Raw genomic sequence first — 23,961 nt, 5'->3', positions numbered from 1 at the left:
GCCCTTTCGAAACATTCTTGGCTCGTAAATCTTACGATACTGAAAGAGGAGTGGTCCAGCGCACTTCCCCAAAGTCTACAGACCAGAGTACTATAATTGTATGACAAGTTCCAGCAGATCTTTGCTTACCATTATGGCTTACGGCAATATTTATGTAATTGTAAACTAAGAGAGTGAGATGTTATTAACTTAATGCGCATTCTGCTATGTTTTACTTTGCATTAAAAATCACAATCACAACAAATTTACACAGAAACTATTTATTATGACATAGTTTATAAAAACATTTGTATATCTGTTTATGTCAGATAAGGTCATCTTTAAACTCAGGGTGTCATGTCGAGATCACAGACAAAAAAGAAAGTGTATAAAAGCTCCTCCATGCTGAAAGGCTTAGAGTCAAGTCACTGCTCCTCTGCAGCCACTGCTTGTCCTGCAGTCTGAAGCTCTGCCTCATACTGCTTCTTTAGCCCTTTCAGATACATCCGCAGGCTATCGGGGTCTAGTCTTGAGTTTCTAGCAGTCTGAAGCAGGCGTGTGGAGAGGTGGTACACAGCTCGCTGCCTCTGAGTTTCTGGATCAGTGTGATGTCTAGCCTGAAAGAATAAAACATGTTAGGTCTTCTCTTTTTATCCAGCAATTCTCTGAATTCTCTGGTTATTATCAATGAAATACATATTTAGCCATGATACAGCATTTGTCTCTCAGTGTCTAACGCTGGCTTTCTGTTGATTATAATTTGTAATACTGTGGCACATAAATGGGACCTTCCATATAAGCACAGGTAAAAATGAACTGTTAATTTTAAAGGCACAGAGAAGACGTTGACGACCCAAAGATGTTAGGACAAAAAGTCAATAACTGAACTTTCTAAACCATACCAAAAACTGCTGGCTAACTTTTGAAGCAATTGTCTTTGCCTCTTGAATTACGCTTGAAGGAAGGGCTGTCATTTCTGCTGCTCTCAGTCCTAGAAAAACAAAAACAAGCTCTGTGACTGATTCCATGAAAATTGCCAACAGGGCTGTTGTTGGATTTCACTGACTCTGTACCATAGTGTCTTTCTTCAGAAGACCCTCGATTCAGCAAATATGTGTATACCACGCTCTCTGCACCAGTGTCACCACTGCGTGTATGCTGAATCTGCATGTGCTGGTTTTCCACGTTCGGGTACAGAGACTCCAGCTGGCACAGCTCAAGGAAGTGTGTAGCAAACAGAGTGAACGCCTGCAAGAAAGAGGACACACCTTGAAAATTAGGAGAATGCCCAATCTCTTTGTTGGTTCTACCGTTCCACTGTTGATCTAACAGGTGTAACAATAAGTTATAATAAATTAAGTAGCTAATATGGTGCATAAGAACCGGAACCATCTGGTTTTCAGTTTAGAGAAAGGAGTGGTGATGCAGGGCTGTATTAGGGCATACTCTACCTTCAGGCCAAGGAGGAACTCGCAGACTGAGTGACAAATACCAATCCCTTCCTCAGCACTGGTACCACGCCCCAACTCGTCTATAATAATCAGGGACTTGTCACTTGCATTGTGGATTATGTAAGAGATCTTTTGGACAGACACACTCAGTTAATTACATATTAATGATCTTTTTGATTGATGTTTTTTGTTTTGTTTGCTCAAATATAACTTAGGAATGTGTACCTCCTTCATTTCTAACATGAAGGTGGAAGAGTTGGTTTCAAAGTCATCATCTACACCAATTCTGGTGAAAATCTGATCAGCAACACGAAAACAAGCATACTTAGCAGGGACGAACGAGCCTGAAATAAAAACACACAGTGTTGAATTAATGCACAGAAATGACCAGGCCTACATTTAAAATTCACATGGGGAAGGTGGGTTTATAACTTCCTGCTGACCTATCTGAGCCATGATCTGACATAGCGCCACCTGTTTGAGGTAAGTGGATTTGCCACTCATGTTGGGTCCTGTTATGATGACAAAGTTGCTGCCCTCAGAGATGTAGCTATTGTTCGATACGGGCTGCTGTCTGCCAATTCGCTCCAGAATTGGGTGACGGCCCTGTTTGATGGCCAATGTGTCTGTAAACTCTGGACGCACTGGCGGGCAGAACAGAAAAACACAAAACAATAACTCTGTTTACATACTGAGCCTTACATTCATTTCTAATGTTTCGTGAAAAAAAACACACACACACGTGCCATCTATAAAATTATATTTATATACACCATTTATTACTCGTTCACTTAAAGGTGTCATAACATAGTAACACACCGATTTCTGCTAGAGGTAAGGCAGTTAGCTCCTCTGCTGGGTAGATTTGCCTCGGTATGTACAGCACATCAGTGCGCAGTTATGTAAGACGGGTAATCTGAGTACAAGCTGGCTGGGATAGAAAGGGGGCAGGCAGTCAGCACGTGTCTATAACGAGACACTTTCAGACAGCTGAGGGCCAGCACTCACCACCCACATGGCTGATTGGGTTGGTGCTGCCCACGACAGACACAGAAAAGAACTAGGGCCAGCAGAGCTGCCAGCTCAATAGAGGCGCTTCTGGCTGTCATGTGTGATGATGGCTGGGTGCTGCCTTGTGCAGCACACAGCACACCTTTAGACAACAGTTCAGGCTTTGTCATGGTTAATATGACAGTCTGACTGACTTGAGAGCTGGAATCAACAGTGATTCATGCTTACCGTAGTCTGAGATGGTGCATGCATTTGCCAGGGACAGCAACATGTCCAACATGGATAGAGCATCAGAGAGCTTATAAAGGCAGTGAATGTGCTCATGGATAGTTCTCAGCAGCTGGCATATCACCCTGTATGGAGACAGGTTACATGATTCAGGGAAATAAAAACTGAACTGAACAGAAACTATGGCTAATAAACAGTGCCCCCTAGTGGACAGAGAGTATAATAACGTTTAATAGATATGTCCTTAAAAGCATAATTAAAAACAGAACTTGGCCACAGAGAAAAATCTACATTCCCCAGTTTATTGCATGAGTTGAATAATTGGTTTTAAAGGAGTTAAGTAACCCCTTAAATAACATCAACTGGTAAAGATCAGTAAATCAGATCAAAGTTCTGCAATTACAATACTGTGCAAAAGTCTTGACTCAACCCTTATTTCTTCATATTTTGCTTCCAAAGAGCCAAAACTTTCTGTAATTTTTCTTTTATTTGTCTTGAGTAATAGCTCTCCAGGCTTTCTGAAGGTCTTTCAAAGTTTTTCTTTGGACACTGGCTGATTTTTCACAAATTTTGTACTTGACCATTTTCCCACGAATATTGTTTTGCTTGTTAAGCGACTTATGGCTGATCTATGAATCATTTAAGCATTAAAAAGGATCTAACGCTTAGCAAAGAACCCATTTTAAATTGTATATTTAGAAACTTTGTTACTGACAGCCTATCACAAAAGACATATTTTATTCCAATGTCTTTAGGTGAATCTATAAAATTGCCAAAAATAATAAAGTTTTACAACGTAAAATACTTTTGCAGCAACAAGGTGATTCTCAAAAGGCTAAAACTTGGCACATCTCAGCATGGTGTGCAGTGTGTCTTTGATAATGAACTTGATATGAAATTTGATAATGAACAAGTGAAAACAAACCAAATGGCCTAAAAGACTATCTACAGCAGATGAACAATATCTGAAAGTTGAGTCATTAAGAAATTGGGAAAAATTCAGCAAAGACCCCACACAGGACCTCAGAGATGCACCTGGACCTTTAGTTGATCCCTCTACTGTTCAATGACGCCTCATCAGAAATGATTTCAGTGGCTGTTAAGGAGCCATGAAAGAAAACAGGGAGGAAAAGAACGAGGTATGCTTGAATATCACAGGATTGCACTGAAAATTGGTGGCGACAGCTCTTATGGAGAGTTTAACCCAAATTTAAAAGTTTTGGCTCTAACTTTTAGTTTTCTAGCAAAACAAAGAAATGAGGGGCAACTCAAGACTTTTGCACAACACTGTACAAAACTGTAAAACTGCTAAGAACAGTCATGCCACAAAGCTATATTCCTTTACCTCAATTTTCTGTTCATGTTTGTAAGTCACGAGATAATGATCAACTCACACATAAGATATGTGAAAGATTTCCCTCAGGGCCTCCTCACACCGGCTGTTCTTCTTCATCAGGTCTGCAGTGGTGAAGCCACAGTTGTTCTTGTGCTTAGTTACCTGAGGTGAAAAGATGTTGAAATGCAGGTTTGTCCCTCTTCATTCAATGTCAACCTTATTGTCCCACCGGCGGCAATTTAGCTTCCTTTATTAACAACTAATGCTGAGTTCGATTTTTTGCTAAAAGTCTGGCTGCCTTCAGTGGACCTTACTTTGATGAACTCTGAGGGGAGTTTCCCTTCTGGTAAGGTTAGTCCTTCAAGCTTCAGCTGGATGAAAAAACCTCGAGCTGTGCTGAAGCTAGTACGCATTGGCAAGCCGTATTTTTCCCCCAGCTGGTTCACAAGCTCTGTGCAGCACAATGACATGAAGCATGGCTAAAGGTAAGAACAGATTACCTAAACATCGCAAGACAAAGTTATCTGGTAAACACTAAACATTAACACCTGCAATGTCATCCACTATCTCAGTGTAAGCTTTCCGGGCAATGTCAAGAAACTTGTTGATGTTCGGGCGCACAGCGTAACACTTCTGGGTGCGCATTTTAAAGCTATCTTTGATGTAAGTTGTGTCATAATTGATCACAGTCTTGATCTGCTCCAGTATCATGTCAAACCTGAGGCAGACATAAATGTACACAGTGGAATGAGTCTGTAGACAGGAGATTGTAACTAGCAAATTCAGTTCATCGTACATAAGCACAAAATTTACAACCTGTTATCCTCAAGTGTTGTACTATATGCCTTGAGCAGAGCTGTGTTCCCGTTCTTCAGCAACATCTGTTTAAATGGTATAACACTTTAACAAAGACTCAGTATTTGCATTATAACTAAGTCACAATTAGCTTTTAATGAATTAATTGTTTTCTTATTCTGTCCATGGCTACTGGGCGATTTTGTTTGAGGATGTTAGCGGCACAGACCCTTAACCTCGGCACCAGGTCCAGTGTGTATTTCAGCTGAATGATATGTGCAATCTTTGCTTCAGCGACTTGAAACTGTCGAAGAAAAAAGTAACAGTAGTGACAAATGCACAGAAGTAAACAAACAGAATATTGTCACAAGCACTGAAAGTACTGCACGCACTGTTTCCTTCTTTGGGATTTGGACGAGAACTGAGAGCAGCTGATCAATGTCAAGGAAATGACTTATGGCTAAAAGGGCCAGAAGAACAAACAGTCAATGCAGATATGCTCCAATTTTCAGTATGCAACCTCAAACTTTTTGTGCCTGCTTCCAACCATTCTTTAAGCCAAAGAAAAGCTCCTCATCTTCCAGCAGCTCTTGTATGGTGTCCAGGCGAGTGTTGATTGTTTCCACATCAACTAGAGGCTCCAAAATGTTGGAGCGCAACCTTCTGGCACCACCAGGTGTTTTTGTGTGGTTGAGTACCCCGAAAAGAGTATGGTCACTCCTAGAACGAAAAAAGAAAAGGCACAGTCAGACTGCATGACAGAGGAACTACATAAAAAGATGTTGTTCTTATCATCGCTTTCCATCTCACCTGTAGTTTCTATTATTAACCACCAATTCCAAGTTAGAGGCAGATGCTGAGTCAATCATGGCTGTCTGCTCACTCCCTTTAAAGCTCACTTTAAGGGACTTGGCAACGTAGACAGAGTTCTGGAGGAACTCTAAGTACTTCAGCAAAGCAGCTGCAGCTGCTAGGCAATAGTACCTAAAAAAAAAAAGTTATTACATTGGGTAATGACAAAATTATTAGGCTACAGTATCTCTCTATCTATCTATAGCATACTTAGCTTGAACTTCCATAACAACAGTGCTGAATTCTGGGGCACACAGCTGCTGAATGTACTCCAGCCCTTTCTTCTCATTAAAATACTTCCTTTGCACTGGAGTGAAAGGTACACCCTAAAGAAAAAACACCCAATAAAATTTAGTTTGCACCACAGCAACTCAGTGAATACTTAAGCACAAGTTGGCTACTCTCTACTTTAAGTGGAAATTTATTTAAAAGAATTGTGTGTTATTGTTGCATTTGTACCGGAAAATTCTCAGTGATGAGATTGAACAGCTTTGTTCCTTTCCCCTTCTCACTGGCTGTGTCTGGCATCAGTATTTCCACTGGGACCAAGATGTGAATCTTGGTTGTGACCTTCAGATGAATAACACATGACTGAAATATCAATTCCATGTGTCTTTAAGTGCTAAATGACAGTAGGACATGGGTGTTTTACCTTGGCATATGTTCCTGTATCTGCAAACTGAGAGAGAACAAGCTCTGGGCATTTCAAATCGAGACTAGCCATGCCAATCTCTCCTCTGGCTAAGCCGCGTCCTTCAACTACTACCACAACCACAGAAGCACCAGCGTTTGTGGATCCAGATGAGCAACTTGTTCCTGCATAAAAAGTTCTTTGTTAATAGTAATATCTTATTTTAAAATATGCTTAATTAATACCAGAGTAATCAATAACTCTGTGCAGGATATGTACCAGTAGGTGCCCCAGCAGACCCTGGGGTCCTTCTATGTCTCGACGTTCCTCCACGGCTGTGGAAAGATGAGCTCTCTGAACAAGATGAAAGGAGCAATGAAGCTGGCTTGCCTATTCTACAGCTGCTCGGTAATTGACCTATAGCAATAGGAAACATAAGAAAAGAGGTGTAGTACAGTTTTATTACTGCTGTGTCATGCCCAGAGCCAAATTTTGCCGGGTGCCCCAACTGCTCTCAATTAAAAAAAAATTGATCATTTCATAACAGAAATGTCAATGTTAGCAAGTTTTTTGTTATATAATCTCACTCTCCCCCCCAAAATAAAACTTGCTAATGTTAGCACATCACCTGAGGCCGTTCCAGATGATGGGCCGTGGCGGGAGCTCGTACTGCCCTCATTTAAACTTTGCTTTGATGAAGCAGAGGAAGCTGCTGTGACACAAGAGGAGGTTTCGTTCAGTCCACTTTTGTCCTTAGGTACAGTACCCCACGACTGTTCACATGCTGAGGCGTAACCATCAGTTACCTCCTCTGTGCTGCTGGCAAACATTTTAAACCTATGCAGAGGCAGGACAACTAACAAACACAGACTCAGATGTACATCGGTAATATTCAGTTACTACACTTCGACAAACAGTATGAAGTTGCTTCTCAGCTGCTAGTTCTCTCAGCTAGCAAGCATAATTACCGCCGCCACACCAATTGCAGTGGCGCGCGAACACGTCACGGCTTCCGGCACGTCAAGTTAATTGTAGTAATATTAATGTATCTATTTTTTAATATTATTTTCTTTTTTCGGTCATTAATAACAGTTATTGTGAATTACAAAAAAATAACTACAAATAAATAAACAAATAAATGTTCAAAAAAATTCACTTCAAGTCGGGAAGACACAAAACAATTTTTATTATTATTATTTTTATTGTTGTTGTTATTATTATGAGGTCAAAAGAAAATAAGAAAAAAAGAAGAAATCCCTATAAGCCTTCACTCTCTAACAGAAACCATGGTTCTTGGTACGCTTCAAATAATTTTAAATAATTTTAAAATGTGCTACGGTGGAAGGACCCGCTAATCATCGCTCACGTTCATGTCTTTAATTTAATTTAACTTAACTGTATTTTATTTTTAAATTTTTTTGCAACTTCTGTTTAAATTCTGTTTGATTTTTTGCTATTAAAATGTCATTTTAATTGTATTATTTTTTTAATAAATATTAAGATAAGTATTTCTTGTCGTATCTTGTGATGCCATAGAGTTTTCATTGTTTATGATTGTATCTTTAAAATAATAAAATAGAAATATTAGAAATACATAACTTTTTAAAGCATCAAGCACAACTCTGTGCACCAGTCCTAATGTTGGGCGAGGTAAGTCTTTTATTTAGAAAAATATATCAGACCGGAAGTTCTATTTCTGTTTCTGTTTTGGCCAACATGGCGGCTAAGGCGGACGAGAATGAATATTTTGTCAGAGAAATAGACAGAAACGACGGTTGTGCCCTAAAAGTTAAGCAGTGCTTCTTGGGAGATGTTGGCTGCGTTGTGTGGGATGCAGCTATTGTTCTCGCAAAGTATTTAGAGACAAAGCAGTTTTACGATCCGTCTTCAGGTGTGAACGTTTGGTCTGGTAGGACTGTGCTAGAGTTGGGAGCTGGTACGGGAGTAGTTGGTCTTATGGTAGCAACGCTAGGGTGAGTTGTTTTTTATATGTGATCTTAGTGTTGTGTTTAAATATCAAAATATTTAAACGTCATTCCTTGCACTACTACTATGTTTTAGTAATCATATGGGAAAAGTCAGTATTGGTGATTTATTAATATTTTTTAAAACAAAATTCCTGCAGAGCACAGGTAATAGTAACAGACCTAGAAGATTTACAGACCCTGTTGAAGATGAACATCCAAGAAAACCAGGCGCTTATTAGCAGTGGATCCATAACTGCCAAGGTACTGAAATGGTTTGTACTTACATTTCCTATTTGTCTTATGCTCCTAATATAAATTTCACAGTAATACTTCAGCGGGACATTCAGCATATGCTTAATATTTTATTTTCAATATTACAGGGGTGAAGATGTGTCTGAATTCTTGCCTCACCCAGATTATGTCCTTATGGCAGATTGCATCTATTATGAGCAGGTACTTTCCTGTAGTTTTCAATCCATTATGATCCCCTACAAGATTGCAACATTACAATCATTCTGAAAAAGTGTTGTATGTCTCATTGTGAGTCATCTTATTTCCATACAGTCAATTGTTCCACTGGTGGAGAGCTTGAAGCTGCTTTGTGGACCAGAGACCTGCATTGTTTGCTGCTATGAGCAGCGCACTGAGGGTGTCAACCCAGAAGTGGAAAGGCAGTTTTTTGAGGTTAAATTATGTTTTTTTTCCCCCCCACAAACTAAGTGGAGATATTTGTCATAGCTATCGTCTGACCTGCTCTCATTTCTTTTTAAGTTGCTGCAACAGAACTTCTGCTGTGAGGAGATTCCTTCAGAGAAACAAGACCCAGAATTTAGCAGTCCAGACATCCACATTCTGCACATTCGAAGAAAAGCCTGATTATCGGACTCCGATTGTGACATTGAAACTTGCAACAGTGTACTGAGCTTGTTTAAGATATTAAATTTTTTAACTTTTTAAAGGGGAGCATGCTGTTAAATTACTGTGTGTGTTATTTGACTGGAGCACACATGATTAAATCAACACACAGACACTATTTTTTCCTGCTCTTTAAAACAGTAGAGTTCCCTTTCAGTCCATGTAGTTCTGTTGCTGTGAAGCTAGATGGCAGACATGTGCAGGACAGCTAGGAGAAACAAGTGCATTGTTTGAGCAAGAGGCATCATCCCCCTGGGTCTTTGCAGTTCGTCTTGTTTATACAAAATACAGTTAAGCAGATGTGAAAGTGAAGCCTTTACGCCCTAGGCATCTGCAAAAAGCTGCAAACATGAAACCTATTGGACTTCTGCTCTTGAGCACAGACATATTTTCCCATTGTATGTCATTAAACTTGGAATATTTAGCAAGTGATAATTAAATAATTGGATAATATGTACAATTACATGTTTACATAAAAATATAGATAACCTCATGCAGAAATAAGCACCTGATGACAGTGATAAGTGGTGTTTAGAGTGGTTTTCTTTGTGATTTTCATCTTGTGAATTATGTAAATTCAGACACTTGTAAGAAGTAGTTGCTTAAAATCTGAAACTTAGGAAAGGATTTAATTGTGTGCACTGATTAATTAAAGAGCCAGGCTGCTCGCTCAACAATTAAATATTAAGATGTGAAGACAGTTTTGTTAACTTTTCATATGAAGTGAGGTTAGGGTAACAAATCTAATGTATAACTAAAAATTTCAATCTATATCTTTATGTGGGGTCCCCAATCTTTAAAAATGGAGGACAACAGAGATCTGCAATGCCAGCTTTTGCCGTCCATGTGAGGGGAATTCCACTCAAAGCCCCAGATTAGGTGGAAGATTATGGTTCCTTTTCAAGCATAAAACCATGAAGTACGCCCCATACTCCCACAGGCATGCAGGGGCCCCCTCACAGCCTTTCATGCTGCTGTCTGTTTACACAGTAGAGCTGTAGGGTAATGAGCACGTTGTCCTCAAACACTCAGGCCAAGTAAAATGTTAATACTGAAGTTGACAGGATGAGATCCCCCTAAATACTCAAATTGATTTATGAAAGAAATAGTACGATAGATCCAAGTTTGATTACACATTAATGAAATGGTCCAACATGATCACTGGATGAATGCAACACTTACCTATTTTAATAGGCAGAAAAGCCCACTGTATATAAATTTCCCTGAATTTAAGAGTTGGCGTTATTAGTAGAGCAGAGCAGTGGCTAATAATACTACATGTGCAGGTGCTTTAGCTTTGTGTATAGAGTCAACATGAAATCAAGCAATCTGAAAACATGAAGAAAATTGTATGTGTATACCTTTCTGTTCCAGCTAACAAACCAGTTAACCAGCATTTGATCAAGAGAGGCAGAGGTGTGGTGGGATCGAATCAGATTACAGATGTTGGTCGATGAGAATGCCTATGAAGAAAGGAGCAAGTGAGTTTAATTGCTTTTTAATTTTTATTTACAGTTACTATAAATAACTACAGCGGATCATGTAAGATAATCATTCCCTGTGGCCCTCCTGTGCCACTCTCACTTGCACATTGTGCAGCTGGACCGTTACAGTCAGAATTAACTTGCGGTTAAGGTCTGCTTTGGTTTGGCTGGGACACGTTTGCCTAATTAATTTGACTCACAGCTGGGAATAAGTCCATGCCCCCCAGTGTGGTGGGGACAGGACCCAGAGGGGTTACTGAGGAGATTAGAGGGGTAAAGGGGAGCTCCATTATTCTGTGTCAACACTTTCTCCCCCACCCCATCCATAGGTCTTCCACTTAAGTAACTCAAAATATATTTCCCCATCCCTGGTGTTTTCCTTAAATGTTAACCAAAAATAATTAAAACGGTGTAGTTGTGCTGTTCCTGTAGATGACTAATTAGGCTCACACAACAGGGGAATAGGAAGGCCCACTGTAAATGAGGACAGCCCACAGTGAAGCAGCAGCAGTGTCTCAGTAATCTGTTATCATATATATCAGACACACATGCACATGACTGTGGATTCTGGTAACCATCAAGACAGAATGGGGGCATTTTCTGCCAACAGATGGTGCTATAAGTAGGAATAACTCTTAATGGTGTGGAAAACCTGTATTTGGAACACAAGTCCATAGTATCTAATGCATACTGGGATTTTTTTTTTTTTTTTTTAAAGTTTAATTATTGTCTTGGGCTAGTGAACACCTGCAATGGATTCCATAATCAGCATTCTTGTAAAACAATTTAACATGAGGCAGCAGTGCAGCACTCCCCCCAATACCAGATGGGTGGAGGAGAGTCTGACTCCAGCAGTCCGTGTGGTGTGCTCAACTCTGCTGCATCACAGCCAAGTGACACAGAGGATCCTTTGTGTCACCATCATCACGCTGCCTGGAGCCAAGAGACACTGCTCCAGAAAGGAAGACTCATTTTCTCACAAACTTTAAGGGAGTGGCTCAAGAATAGACACCAAACTGGGCTAATTAAAAATAGAAGAAGGCCTGCATGAAAGAGTGACTCCTCTGATTCCGCAAAGGTGTATCCACAGACATAGACACCCCCCCCCCCCTCTCCATTTTACATAGCAATCTGAGCCCGACTGAACTTTACGGTGCACCAAGAGGGAGCAGGCCAGACCTCGCTTACCAAGCACTGTATTTGTTTTCTTTCAGCTATCTCTTTATCCTCATCTGGAAAGATGGGACACAACAATGCTAATAATCTGCAGCACTCATTGTTCATTGGATCTGAGAGCAAGAGGTGGTACCGTGCCAGGGAAGCAAAGCCCAATGGGACAACTAGCTTATAGAAACACAATGCTCCCCCCCCCCAAACACACCCCTGCAGGGGAACAGGGGGAGGGCGGGGGTGCTGTTAAGACAGCTGTGCTGCAGTTGAGAGGGGAGCACTGTGAGAATACTGCACACACTTTACTCTCCTTTCATCCCTGTTAGTGCACTAATGTCAGCGCTATGCCTGTAATGACATTTGTTAATCAAAGGTCATTTGATTGTCTTTGTAGGCAATATTAGGTTTTAAAATAATATGCATAATATGCACGCACATGTATATATACATATGTGCAGTGTATGTGGCACAGTCATGGTCATTTACTGATGTCAGCAAAAAATGTAGTAGTAGTTTATTGATCCCTTGGTTGAAATACCAAAGGTCCTGTGACTTCACTTCCTGTGACTGCTGTCTCCACGGCATACTAGAGCAGTGATGAATTTGTCATTTTAAAGATGTGTGGTGGTCCAGGACAGAAGGAAGAATTTTAGAGCAGGGAAACAGTGTGGCTGTGTGCTTTTGTGTAAAGTTTCCCTGAGTCATTACCTCATAACAGTCTGAATCCGGACTGCGTGCGTGTGTGAGTGAGTGTGTGTCGCATCGCCTGGCTCGCCACAGATCTGAGACTTCCTTCCAAACCCAAACTGTTGTTTAATCCAGATGCACTGTCACGCGAAACACTGACTCTGCTGTAATTACAGCGATCTTGTCACATACACAGATGTAGTCAGTCATGGAGTGTGACAGTGTGGCGGCGAGCTCCTGAGAAAAGTCTCTGAGTTCACTTTGCATGGATCTTCATCATCCTGTCAGCGAGTGTGTGAAGGCTGTGGGTGACTCCATGCGGTTGGTGGATACTGCTCCTGGGTGAATGACTTCTGTCTATAGTAGTACACAGTGCAGTGTTATAATCACTGCTTAGTGGCTCATCCTTTAACACTGTGGAGGTCAGTGTTCTGTGTACTGTATGAATAGGCCTTAGGCCAATGCATTAAATAAGCAAGTAATCTAAAAAAAACAATCAAACTGATTTCATTTTACTTCAGAAACAGACTTAAATTTCTGTTCCTTGCAAGCAAGACGCTCGAGAGGCCTCAAACTGCAGCACCATTTATGCCTGCCCCCCCTCCTCCCAGTCTGTAGCACTTCTGACACCTGAAAGCAACGATGGTTAACACTCTTTACTCTATTTGTGGTGCTGTTCAAAAAGCACAGTACATTGTTCCACAGTTCAACTGGTGCACACATAAACATTTTATCACTTTTCAAGAGTACTCTCTGGACACATTTATGTGTCACAGAAAACAAATAGCAGCTCTGAGGTTTAAAAAAAACAAAAACAAAAACTGAACAGATTGGATGTCAGCCAGCGAAACGGTTTTCTTTGTGACCTAAATTAGTTAATGCCTGTATGAGCACTTTGTCTGTGCAATAACAAACAAATTGGATATGTCAGGTGGACTTCCAACACTTAACAGTTATTTTCTGGTTCTCTGAATTTGCAGTTTCACCACAGTAAGCAACCCTCACTTCAGATATGAATGGAATGCGTTTTGGACTTATGCCCAGAGTGCACCTTGGATATCACAGCCTCATATTTTCAACCTCATGTAACTGGCCTGCACTGCACAGCATTACTCACTATCAAAACCACAACATGCTTGTAGGAAACCTCATTTATGAGCAAAACCTACTCCAAAACACCTGCAATCAAAACAAATTCCAGCCCCAGCTACGGTACCGAAAGAGAAATGCAGCATTTACAATGGCATTCTACAGTGTTAACCTCAACAGGAAACCTAAAACGACTTTCAGCCACTTCCGGACCCGTTTTAAACTGAGCTCTGTGCAGTTCATTATTAACAACGCACTCAAAGAAGGGGCACGGGATTTAACCAGAGGACAGAGAGCAAGTGATAGAGGGTAGTTTCATAACCAAAGAGGCTGTTTTATTGTCCCTGAGAATAAGCCACTGAACTAAGCTCTGCAAACCATGGCTTAAAGTAGGTGTTCCCTCCTACCATTTGGCAGATAAATAATAATGGTGTTTAGTGTTGTGCATGCATCTCAAATCCTTGAGTGATTAGCTAGAAGGGTGTGGCTGTCGTCCTGCAGGCCAACATTAAAGTGGCGATGACTATATTCAGGGCCTGCAGTCAGAAAAATGAGCATTGTGAAGGTAGCACCTACCTTCACAAATGTTATCTGCAGCTGGAGTTTAGAGGAAGTGAAGACAAGTGAGGAAGACAAACCACACCCCTGAAAACCACAAGCACAATTCAATTCTAAGCATGGGAGGAGTACAGCTACAATACTACCCACAACAGATTCTCCTGAGTAGTTTAAAAACTTTTGAAGTTGACTAATGAAGGACAAGCCGTTATTCAGTTTAAAAAATAAAAGGTATTCCAATATTGCAGAACTTGACTTGCAAAGATTAGGTTATCTTTCGATTTCTCCCCACTCTTCCTCTTTCCATAAAGAGTAGAGGAACTCATTGGAAACGTGCAGCAGCCAGCCACCAGTGTGATACCAAAAACACCAGGCCACACTGGCAGAGGTCCCATCAGGCCGTTGTCCTGGGAACCACACCAACAAACACGCGTTTTGGCCGGCTAAGACAAATCTGTCATACACATTCTTGCACAGATCAGTGGAAGTTTAAGCCCTACTTATTCTGCAAATTATGACACTGGTGACTCATGAGAAACAAGTGCTGATTATCCTCATTTGCTGGTGTGGTCCTGATAGAACCTGTTTCTTTGCTGCTGTAAAAACAGTCAAATTTGCTACATTTTTTTTTTTTTGCAAAACCTGACAACCCTAATGCTTCATAAAAAAGAAGAACAAGCTTCATTATTCATGATTTCTGTGACCTAACACCCATTTCTAAGCTATCCTCACAGGAAATGTAAGGAATTTTTACTGAGCGCAGGAGGAGTTGACAGAAGGGCCGGGAGGTCTCATCTTTACAGAGAAGAGGTCATAAAACCTGCTTACACTCTCTGTCCTTGCCCCGGGGCCCAAGTGTTGCCAATAAAGCTGTAAGGATCATATGGTTGTAATGAAGTGGTGGGAACCAAAGTGGCCATTACAGCCCAATTAAGCTGCCATCAGTGTCTAATGGAGGCCCTAGACCTAGCTCTTACTGAAAGCAACTATTTACATGTACCCTTCGAATACTTTGAGTGTTTGTAGCTGATCATAAATCACTGCTGCTTTACGTATGTGGGTTGCGTGAAACATCAGTAGAAGCAGAGTCATATTGATGTCACCTGACCTGTCTGACGGAAACCTCCGTTGTGCTAAAGCAAACATCCTGAGGCCCCTGCAGCAACGCACTAAACACCAAATTTTCCACAAAACAAATGCTGCCACGATAAAAAAAGAAAGAAAAAAGATAATACATATGAAACAGAATGCATCACCTTGCAGTAAATGCAAACATGCACTTTATGACTAGCTTTCATAGTGTCAGTTTCAATGGAAAAGACACAAGGTCATTAAGCATGCTGAGCCAAAAAACTCTAGGACATCTGTAGAATAATGCTAGCTAACCTTTTGTTGCTCTAAACACAGCAGCTAGATGATTGGTGAACACCAGCAGTGCTGTCTTTGGCAAAAAAAAAAAAAAAAAACATTTCAATGGAAACATTTGTTTTCCATGTCCTAACTGACAAATTAAAATATTTACAAGACATACTTTGCAAAAATATATTCTATGAGGAATACTAACCCCTAAACATTTCAGTGACAATGTAGTGTACAACTATGTCTGCTTAAACTAGGAAGTAGTGCATACAAGCAGCAAGAAAGTCCATGTTTTAGAAGTATGAATTGAACAGACTGCAAAACTATTCCTAGTCTGCTAGTTGGTACTTATGTTTGTGTTTATCTTGTAAGAGTACACACTGATTATTCATGGTACTTCCCTTGTTATACAGCTTTTGGCATTTTCAAAGGATGTAGAAATGATTTTAACGTGGTCATGAGAGGCTCCTTAAAAAGTAGGACATCTGTTCCCATCAGCAGTTTCTCCGCTATATCCAACAGGCAAACTATATTTTCACTTAATCACAGAGCATTACTCAGACAGAGTTTTCATTTCTGAACAGCAGGGCTTCTATTGGGCAGCTTGAATAAAAGCAACCAAGACTTTTTTTTTTTAAACTGCTGGTCCCAAGCAAAGGCAGACTCAGGAAGTTACAACTGACAGCTCAGCATCAACTTAACTATGGCTCACAAGCAACATGCAACATTCAAAAAGAATTCGCAATTCAGCTGTACATCTCCGCTGCCCTTCCAAATGCCATGCAAACTACCATGTGGCTCTGTTGTTGTTCCAAAAAGAACAGCAGTCGGGACTTCCTGTTTTGTACATCCCCCCCCCCCATTTACTGGCAAGGGAACTGAGGCCAGCAACTTAGTCTAAGGGGTGAACATATAAACATTTATGGAGAATACCACTGAGCAGAGGGAGAATTTTTAACACTTGAATTGTAAGCTTGAGTTTCTCACACATTGAAACAAACTTCCTATTACATTTTTCTGCTTTTAAAAGTTTACCAAAACCTGAAAATGTTGCGTCAACCACCAACTACATTTACTCTTGAAAAAACAGAGACATAGAAGATTTAAAATCACTTTTTTAATAAGACATTACAATGACATTGTTCTGTACATGGTACCCCCCAGTCAAAATAGGAGTAAGAGCTGCACCACGAAGTGTCATTCAACATTTCACCAGTAAACAGCTCCCTCTGACTGCGTGACAGATGGATTCTGATGTAGGGTTAATGTACTTTCGTACTCATGCTACAGATATAGGCTATCATATAATGTCCCATTGCTGAGGCTAATCAACTGTGGTATCAGATTGAGAGCTCAGAACTGAATGACATTCCTTTGGAAAGATTGAGTCGACAGACTACGCATTACCCAAAAATCAAAAATGCATCCCGACAAGCATGTTTAAAAGTTACTGGAGGCCTATTTGTTGAATATTCAGCACAATTAGGTATCAAGACATGACACAAAAAGGTCAATCAGTTAAATATATAGCCCACATAAGGGTACCGAGAGGGGTAACAAAACATGTCCAAAGTCATTATTTTCCCTCCTCTGATGCCCCAACTGGTGAGAATGAAATGTAAGCATTGGTGAAATTTTTTTTTCTCAATACCATTGAGAATGAATACTTTTCATCACAGTACTGTCTTAAAACAAATGTCAAAGTCCTCCATGTAGGCTACATAACATTAAAGAGCTCACCTTAGAAGAAGAAGAAAAAAAATCCAAGTTCAATGCAACAGAGACCGAAGAACCTTGAAACAAGCTTTAGTCCAAGAATTAAGATAAAAACTTCAGCTTCATTAGAAAAATTATACAAAACAGGAGAAAGAATAGGCAAAGGCGGTGATTTCTGTGGCTTCAACCTTAGGACCAATTAACTCAATATTCATCAAGCAAGCCCCAGAAATAATGAATGTGATATAGGCCTGCTACAGAGTACAAGCGAATTTTAAGCCGGCAAACCCAGTTAGAGATAAATTAGTCATGGGGTAAACATAGTAATAAAAAATAAATGGGAAATAATCAACTTTTCTTAACCATACTCATTTTGAGAAGTTATTTGTTACTTGCAACTTTATTATAGTTTTGACCTAAAACAGTCAGCAACTCAATCATTAAGATTTGTAATTTGAGGTTAGCCATGTCAAGCCCTCATATAGTCCATCACCTGTGGTCGCACAGGAGGGCTGAACATACCAATTCCTATCTCTGATGCGGGTCAATCCGAGCTTCTCTTGGATTTCGTGTGGCTTCATGGCATCCGGAAGGTCTTGCTTATTGGCGAATATCAAGATGATGGCATCCCTCATCTCCCGGTCATTAATGATGCGGTGAAGTTCCTGCCTTGCTTCGTCGATGCGATCCCTGTCCGCGCAATCCACCACAAAAATTAACCCTTGGGTGCCCGTGTAGTAGTGTCGCCACAGGGGGCGAATCTTATCCTGGCCTCCAACATCCCATACGTTGAACTTGACATTTTTGTAGGTTACAGTTTCCACATTGAAGCCGACTGTAGGGATTGTGGTCACAGACTGTCCGAGTTTCAGTTTGTAAAGGATTGTTGTCTTTCCAGCAGCATCAAGTCCAAGCATCAATATTCTCATCTCCTTGTTGCCAAATATTTTTGAGAGCATTTTCCCCATTTTGAACTCTTGTGCATATATATTCTGCGCCTACTGAGAAAAGTTTCAGATACCGTTTTGGTAATTACTCACTTAAGATTACAACTTCAGTTTTTATAATATATTTACTGGTGAAAACATGTCTCTGAAGAGCGACTGAAGGTTAGAAAGTCAAAAGTCCTTAAGCATGTCAAACCTTATCAGGACTTCGGGACTTCTCGTTAAAGTCTGTCAGGATCCTGTTGAGAGCGGGGACATTTACCTTCAGTAAATCACACGGGTTTCGGGGCCTATACACAACATGGCACGGTGAGGTTAAGAACTTGACACCAGCGGCTGCTGTGCGTTCATTGTATTGTGTAAAACAACACAAAGCGGTGTGTGAAATTTGGGCACAGTCGATTTAAAAAGTGAAGGGTAGTAGACGCTGTGAGTATATAAGGCCTCCCCTCAAAAAGCCGCGGTACTTGTGAATTCCTTGTGGTGTCGGTGTCTGGCGGTCCTCTTCACCGGGTGCGCCCTTGTTCTCTACCAAAGGAGAAAAGCTGCTTTCTGTGGCTACTCCATCAAGCGCTGTGCGGGGAAACTTTGCTGTGCAGGAAGGGACGACTTCGAGAATAACCTCTGTGACTCAGCAGCACATGTACCCACTCGCGTAACTCCTGTCCCCCCTGAAATGAGATTCGGTGGGAGGGTCAGACATGAAAAATTAGCTAGCTATCGCTCGTGGCTGTTTCACACAGGTAGTAGGCTAACATTAGCTAGCTTGTTGCCTAGCTAGCTAGCCGCGGGCTAACTAGCTAACGGTAGTTAGCTTAAGAAAACTAATCTTATCTGGACGAATAATACACACGTCAATGACAAAATGACTGGGACATATCTTTATCGGTTAAACTGTTAATTCCAATATAAGTTACCTACCTCTTATCTATCCCTCCTTTCTCCAGAAATACACCCAGCTCTCGCCTTTCTCCTTTGAGTGGAGCTGGTCGCAGTGCTGCTACACCGGAAAGGTGTGGAGCTGCATTAACAGCCACTTCCTCCCGTCTGCTTCATTCAGCTACTGCCGCCTAGTACAGCACTGACTGTCTGGGTCATGAGGATAAACTATAGACAGTATTAAAACGCCGTTTACAATCAAATTTCACTTCTGAAATAAAAATAAAACGTAATCTGACACTGCTTTCTTTTACGCCGTAAGTTAACAGTAAATTAGCTAATAACAATTAAGGTAACGCCGCAACGTGATTCCTTATTCCAAACTGTTTCCAATAACGATATTAGTATCACGTTATATATGAAAATGTTCTTTGTTAACACACATAAATGGAAATACACTCCATGCCTAACATGTTCAGTTCCCAATGTTTCTATCTGATAAGTCTACTGACGCTGTAGTAATGTTAATTAAAGTAAAGTAACACCGCCCCCTTGTGGCTGTTTAAAGTTGCTATCCAAACGTGTGATTGGCAATCATTTTGTGCAGTTCTCTTTGTCTGTCCTCTGTTGTATGGGATGCAGCAGGACAGGTGTTTTACTAACCTTTGCTGCGTTCGTTGCTGCCGCTATATATAACCATGTAGAGAAAAAAAGGTCTTGCATTTACTGGATTTATATGCAAACACTAGTGAACCAGCATGCATCCACAGTGCACCACTGATATCTGTCTGCACTGACAAATGTACTTAAACCTTTAATGAAATAGTTTATGAAAGCACAGTGATTTTATTAGATGTTAAAATCATCAACTTGTACACTTTAAATTGTCTATAAAATAGTCTAGGAGAACAATGGTCCTTTTTTAATTGTAAAATGAACAGTGTTTAAAACCACAGTAACTCTGGAGATTTGATCATTTGCCCAGACTGTGTAAGTAATCAGACCCATGGTCAGGCAGGTGATTCAAGAATCTCATAGTCGTGTGAAACAGGCCTTAGACAGAATAATGTTTTTTTTTAGTAAAGGTCACATGAAAGCTTGCTTGGGGTTTAGCAAACAAGAAGGAATGTCTGGTTAAAAATCAACTCTTTAAGCAAAACTCCAAATACTTTGCCTGCAGTACAAAAATCACTGCCATTCTATGGATGAAACTCAGTGGGAGTAGCATTCAAGGAAAAATGAAGGAGTGACACTTTATAAAAATATCACACCATTAACTATTAAGGCATTAGTAAGGCTCCAATTTATCATTTATAAGGCATTACTCCTCCCTAGTATGAAATTTATAAATACAGATAAAAATGTTTATATTTTTATGCATGTCCATTTAAAACAATAACCCTATAAAAAAGAAACAAAAAAATAAAATAAAGTCATGATGAATATTAAAAGATGGAATACTAGAATACAACAACTGCGGTGCCAAAAATAATGTAGCAGTATTTTGGGAATCCTGATTTGATTTACATTATGGCCATTAAATATTGCTATTTATTGATTTAATTCGGTAGCATCCTTGTTTTACAGGCTAGGGATTTTAAGATTCCATGGAACATGCCCATTGATTTGGGATTCTCCATGATGAAGGAGAACCACTTCTTAACCTGATCACCTCCTTACCCCAAGGAGGTGCTCTGAGTTTTCACTGAATGGGAAGGAGGAGGCGATCATCCACTGCTTCTTTCATTTCAGCTGAGTTCACCTAATGTGAAAGCGCTTTGGAAATGAACGTGACTGGACTTAGCTGACTAAAGCTGGCTAACAGAATACAAAGCAGAGGAAAGTTGAACTTCAGGAACAAACTAAAGAAATTCCAACATCAGAGATATTTTCCTGTATTATCAGTTTAATGTGAGGGACGCTTTGTTTATGGCGTTTACACTTGTTTGTGAAGTAACTGTAACCAGTAACTGTGTGAATTAACCATGAATTACAATGTGAAATGAAGTATTTATCTTCTCCACCCATAAGATCCTGGTGTACTCAGCAAACCTTCAGACAAAAACTGGTTCAACCCAGGACAAATTGGGTGGACCTAAACACAAGCTGAACAATGTTGTGTAAGAAGTGCAATGCAGTGACGAGTGCTCAGACTCGCCCAGGAAACAACAGAATAACCACAGACACATGCACGACATAGCAGAGCCAGGACCTCAGGATAGGACTCAGTAGCACTTAAAGGACAGGAAATATCCTTAGAGGTTACTAAATGTTCACATTTTAGACGGAGAAGACAGTTGGTTTGAGAGAGATGAGTAAAGATGGCCGTCTATGTCCACTGTGAGTGGCCAGCACTGAACATGGGTTGTGGTCTGTCATACTAACTATCAGCCGTCTATGAGATGTCGGCTATCTGGTGCCTCTTCTTAGGCAATTCAGCTCCCACTCACACCTTGACCCTTGCGACCTTAATGACTCAATGATGACAGGTTGGGTCAACCACCTGCAGCACCACCTTCAAGGTAAAATCCCCACTTAGGTTAAATATCCAGTCCAGTTGCCTTCAGCTAAAACACTTAACCCTGTAATGCCTGAACCAGGAAATAATTCCCAGAAAATGATTATTATTTTTTAAATGGAGTGTTTATTGAACCTTCTCTGGATCATATTTGCTACATCCAGCATTTTACTGCTTAAAAATCTATTGTGCAATTTATTATTATTATTATTATTATTATTATTATTATTCATTTATTTTTTAAAAATAATTCTCTAATTAATTCTAATTCTCTTCAGTAACCTTTCTGAATACTTTATGAAGCAGCTTCATGTTTACTAGTAAGTTAATCGATTTTATTTATATAACACATTTAAAACCAAAAATCTTTACAATAGAAGAAACAAGGTATTTACATAAAGTAACACAACAAGAACTTTTCCTCCATCCACGTTTCCAGAGATCAGCTGCTTCCAGAAGCTTGACATACAGGTCTGTTTTCAGCTCAGATTTCAAGATAGTCACGTTGATGCTTGTCTGAGGTTACTTGCAAGATCATTCCACAGTCTCGGCAAAGGCACACACAAGACACTTTACTGTTTTGATTTCAAACAGCACCAATTTATACCACACTCTCTAATGCACATAGAGCCACTGTAGGCTGAAGTAATCTGAACTCTCTTTTGTGTCCCAGTCAGTAATCTGGCTGCAGGATTTTGGTCTAATTGTAGACGAGCAAGAGATGACTGAATAGCTCCAGTATACAGTGCATTACAGGAGTAGATGCAACAGAAGTATCCATGATTCTTTTCAGATGGGTTCTAAAAATAAAGATTTTATTCTGAAGATTGTGCTGAGCTGAAAGAAACTGCAGTTCACCGTGGCATTATTTTGTGTGTCATAGATTATCCCAAAGCTTTTAATCTGTGTTTTTATAGCCTTCCCTTTTTTTCCAGTCTGTCATTTTATTATTTATTTATTTATTTTAACACAGACTTTGCTCTTAAAACATATAAACTGATTTTATGTCAAAGGCCTGATACTAGGGTATTTTGTTAAAACATCAAGATAACAGACACTGCTATGCATCATCACAAATTTATAATAAATGCACATTAAATTTCAGTAAGCCCACATTTCTTTTACAACCGAGTTTTAAATGTTAATTAAAAAAAAAAAAAAACTAAAAATATGCATAAATTTCATGATGCATGTATATTTATTGCCCCAAACAAAAAACAGAAATTGCACAAATTGGAACAATTGCACAAAATTATCCAGAAGGCAGGAAACTGAGTTGTCCGGACTCCTTGACAACACAGTGTCCTCCTAATGATCATAGGAATCTACCTTCATGCATAAGAGTCAGAAACTATAAAACAGTAAACGTTTTTTAAATGAACTCCAAATGTATTTTCTTTAGCTCTCAAACCAAAAAGTGGAGCGTGCCAGGCATCCTTGTGGTTGACCCGTAGGAAGTTGACCCTCTATTAATCATGTGCGTCATCACACTCACAGTTTCAACTTAAAAGGGCCCGATTTGTCTGTGTCAGATAGTGCATGCTGAAATAACCAAATAAAATATGCAGTGAAAATGTCAAGCTAATGTCTTCCTTCTTTTCTATATTGTACCCAAAACAAAGCTTCCCATACAGGTTAACAGGCGGCAAAGGCACCTTTCCGCATTTATGAGCCCACATTGTGAGAAAGGTGCACACAGACATTTCTCTGAAATACACACATGCCAGAGGGTGTTTCTCCCCCCATGTGCCTGCGAGGAGCTTTACAAGGAAGTTACCTGCCTGCATTCTCTGTGCTCACTAACTCAGGCCCCTTGAGCACAGTGAAAAAACAAACTAAATAAAAGAGACAACTAAATAAAAATGGCATAATAATTAGTTCTCATGCTGTTTGGGTGCATTTTACTGCACTGTTTTGAGTACAGAGTACCCAAATTAAATAAACAGGTAAAAGAAACTGTGGGTGGATGGATGGATAACATTTCAAAAAGGATTACAATACATTACAATACACAATAATTGTAATGGTAAGATTTCCTTCCAATATACAGCTACTACCTGTAAGAATTGCTTTTAATGGTAAAGGTCGAATTGTTCTGGAAGTTATTATCAGAACAGTTTTTCTACACGTGGAAATAATTGTTCAGGAGATCCAAATGAATTGTATGAAAATATATACATTTATTATGTAAACTGCTTCTTATCAAGGTGAGAAGAGCGACAGCAGTTATCATCAGCCTTGTTCTGAAAATCTTATCTCACACAGGTTTATAGACCCACTGTGCAAATAGGAAAACACAGTTTAGCTGCTATTTGCCCTTGGGGCCCTCATGGAGCCGAAATGAAAGGGATGACAAACAGAAGACAGGTCAGTGTACGTCAAAAGGATC

The 23,961-nt window shown here is 40.0% G+C and overlaps 3 protein-coding genes across 3 annotated transcripts; 1 reads left to right on the top strand and 2 right to left on the bottom strand.

The window, feature by feature from the left end:
- Window positions 1-250: 250 nt before the first annotated feature.
- On the bottom strand, window positions 251-7,285 carry msh4 (mutS homolog 4). Its single transcript, XM_026152678.1, has 20 exons — window positions 6,912-7,285; window positions 6,563-6,700; window positions 6,305-6,468; window positions 6,112-6,222; window positions 5,863-5,978; window positions 5,611-5,784; window positions 5,348-5,520; window positions 5,193-5,260; window positions 5,030-5,104; window positions 4,822-4,886; window positions 4,554-4,723; window positions 4,320-4,456; window positions 4,064-4,167; window positions 2,670-2,794; window positions 1,874-2,074; window positions 1,656-1,774; window positions 1,431-1,559; window positions 1,053-1,227; window positions 882-970; window positions 251-596 (listed from the first exon to the last, which is right to left on the bottom strand). Exons 1-20 carry the CDS (start codon window positions 7,111-7,113, stop codon window positions 405-407), a joined length of 2,727 nt encoding a protein of 908 aa, XP_026008463.1. The 5' UTR covers window positions 7,114-7,285; the 3' UTR covers window positions 251-404.
- Window positions 7,286-7,966: 681 nt separating this feature from the next.
- On the top strand, window positions 7,967-9,213 carry vcpkmt (valosin containing protein lysine (K) methyltransferase). The gene is made up of 5 exons (XM_026152679.1): window positions 7,967-8,256; window positions 8,409-8,522; window positions 8,631-8,703; window positions 8,815-8,934; window positions 9,022-9,213. Exons 1-5 carry the CDS (start codon window positions 8,000-8,002, stop codon window positions 9,124-9,126), a joined length of 669 nt encoding a protein of 222 aa, XP_026008464.1. The 5' UTR covers window positions 7,967-7,999; the 3' UTR covers window positions 9,127-9,213.
- Window positions 9,214-16,610: 7,397 nt separating this feature from the next.
- Window positions 16,611-19,523, bottom strand: arf6b (ADP-ribosylation factor 6b). Its single transcript, XM_026152694.1, has 2 exons — window positions 19,097-19,523; window positions 16,611-18,846 (listed from the first exon to the last, which is right to left on the bottom strand). Exon 2 carries the CDS (start codon window positions 18,194-18,196, stop codon window positions 17,669-17,671), a length of 528 nt encoding a protein of 175 aa, XP_026008479.1. The 5' UTR covers window positions 18,197-18,846; window positions 19,097-19,523; the 3' UTR covers window positions 16,611-17,668.
- Between the last annotated feature and the right edge of the window lie 4,438 nt (window positions 19,524-23,961).

This window comes from Astatotilapia calliptera, chromosome 19 (genome assembly GCF_900246225.1).
Source record: "Astatotilapia calliptera chromosome 19, fAstCal1.2, whole genome shotgun sequence".
Classification (NCBI taxonomy): domain Eukaryota; kingdom Metazoa; phylum Chordata; class Actinopteri; order Cichliformes; family Cichlidae; genus Astatotilapia; species Astatotilapia calliptera.
The sequence above is the reverse complement of the archived record's forward strand: the minus strand, read 5'-3'. Positions and strand labels throughout refer to the sequence as shown.

Excerpts from the sequence above, each read along its gene's own strand:
- vcpkmt (XM_026152679.1), top strand. The coding sequence starts at position 8,000 with ATGGCGGCTAAGGCGGACGAGAATGAATATTTTGTCAGAGAAATAGAC. Across the intron at positions 8,704-8,814 it reads ATTGCATCTATTATGAGCAG|TCAATTGTTCCACTGGTGGA; the intron begins GTACTTTCCTGT and ends ATTTCCATACAG. Across the intron at positions 8,935-9,021 it reads TGGAAAGGCAGTTTTTTGAG|TTGCTGCAACAGAACTTCTG; the intron begins GTTAAATTATGT and ends TTTCTTTTTAAG.
- msh4 (XM_026152678.1), bottom strand. The coding sequence starts at position 7,113 with ATGTTTGCCAGCAGCACAGAGGAGGTAACTGATGGTTACGCCTCAGCA. Across the intron at positions 6,469-6,562 it reads GTCTGCTGGGGCACCTACTG|GAACAAGTTGCTCATCTGGA; the intron begins GTACATATCCTG and ends CTTTTTATGCAG. Across the intron at positions 1,228-1,430 it reads AGTTCCTCCTTGGCCTGAAG|GCGTTCACTCTGTTTGCTAC; the intron begins GTAGAGTATGCC and ends TCTTTCTTGCAG.
- arf6b (XM_026152694.1), bottom strand. The coding sequence starts at position 18,196 with ATGGGGAAAATGCTCTCAAAAATATTTGGCAACAAGGAGATGAGAATA.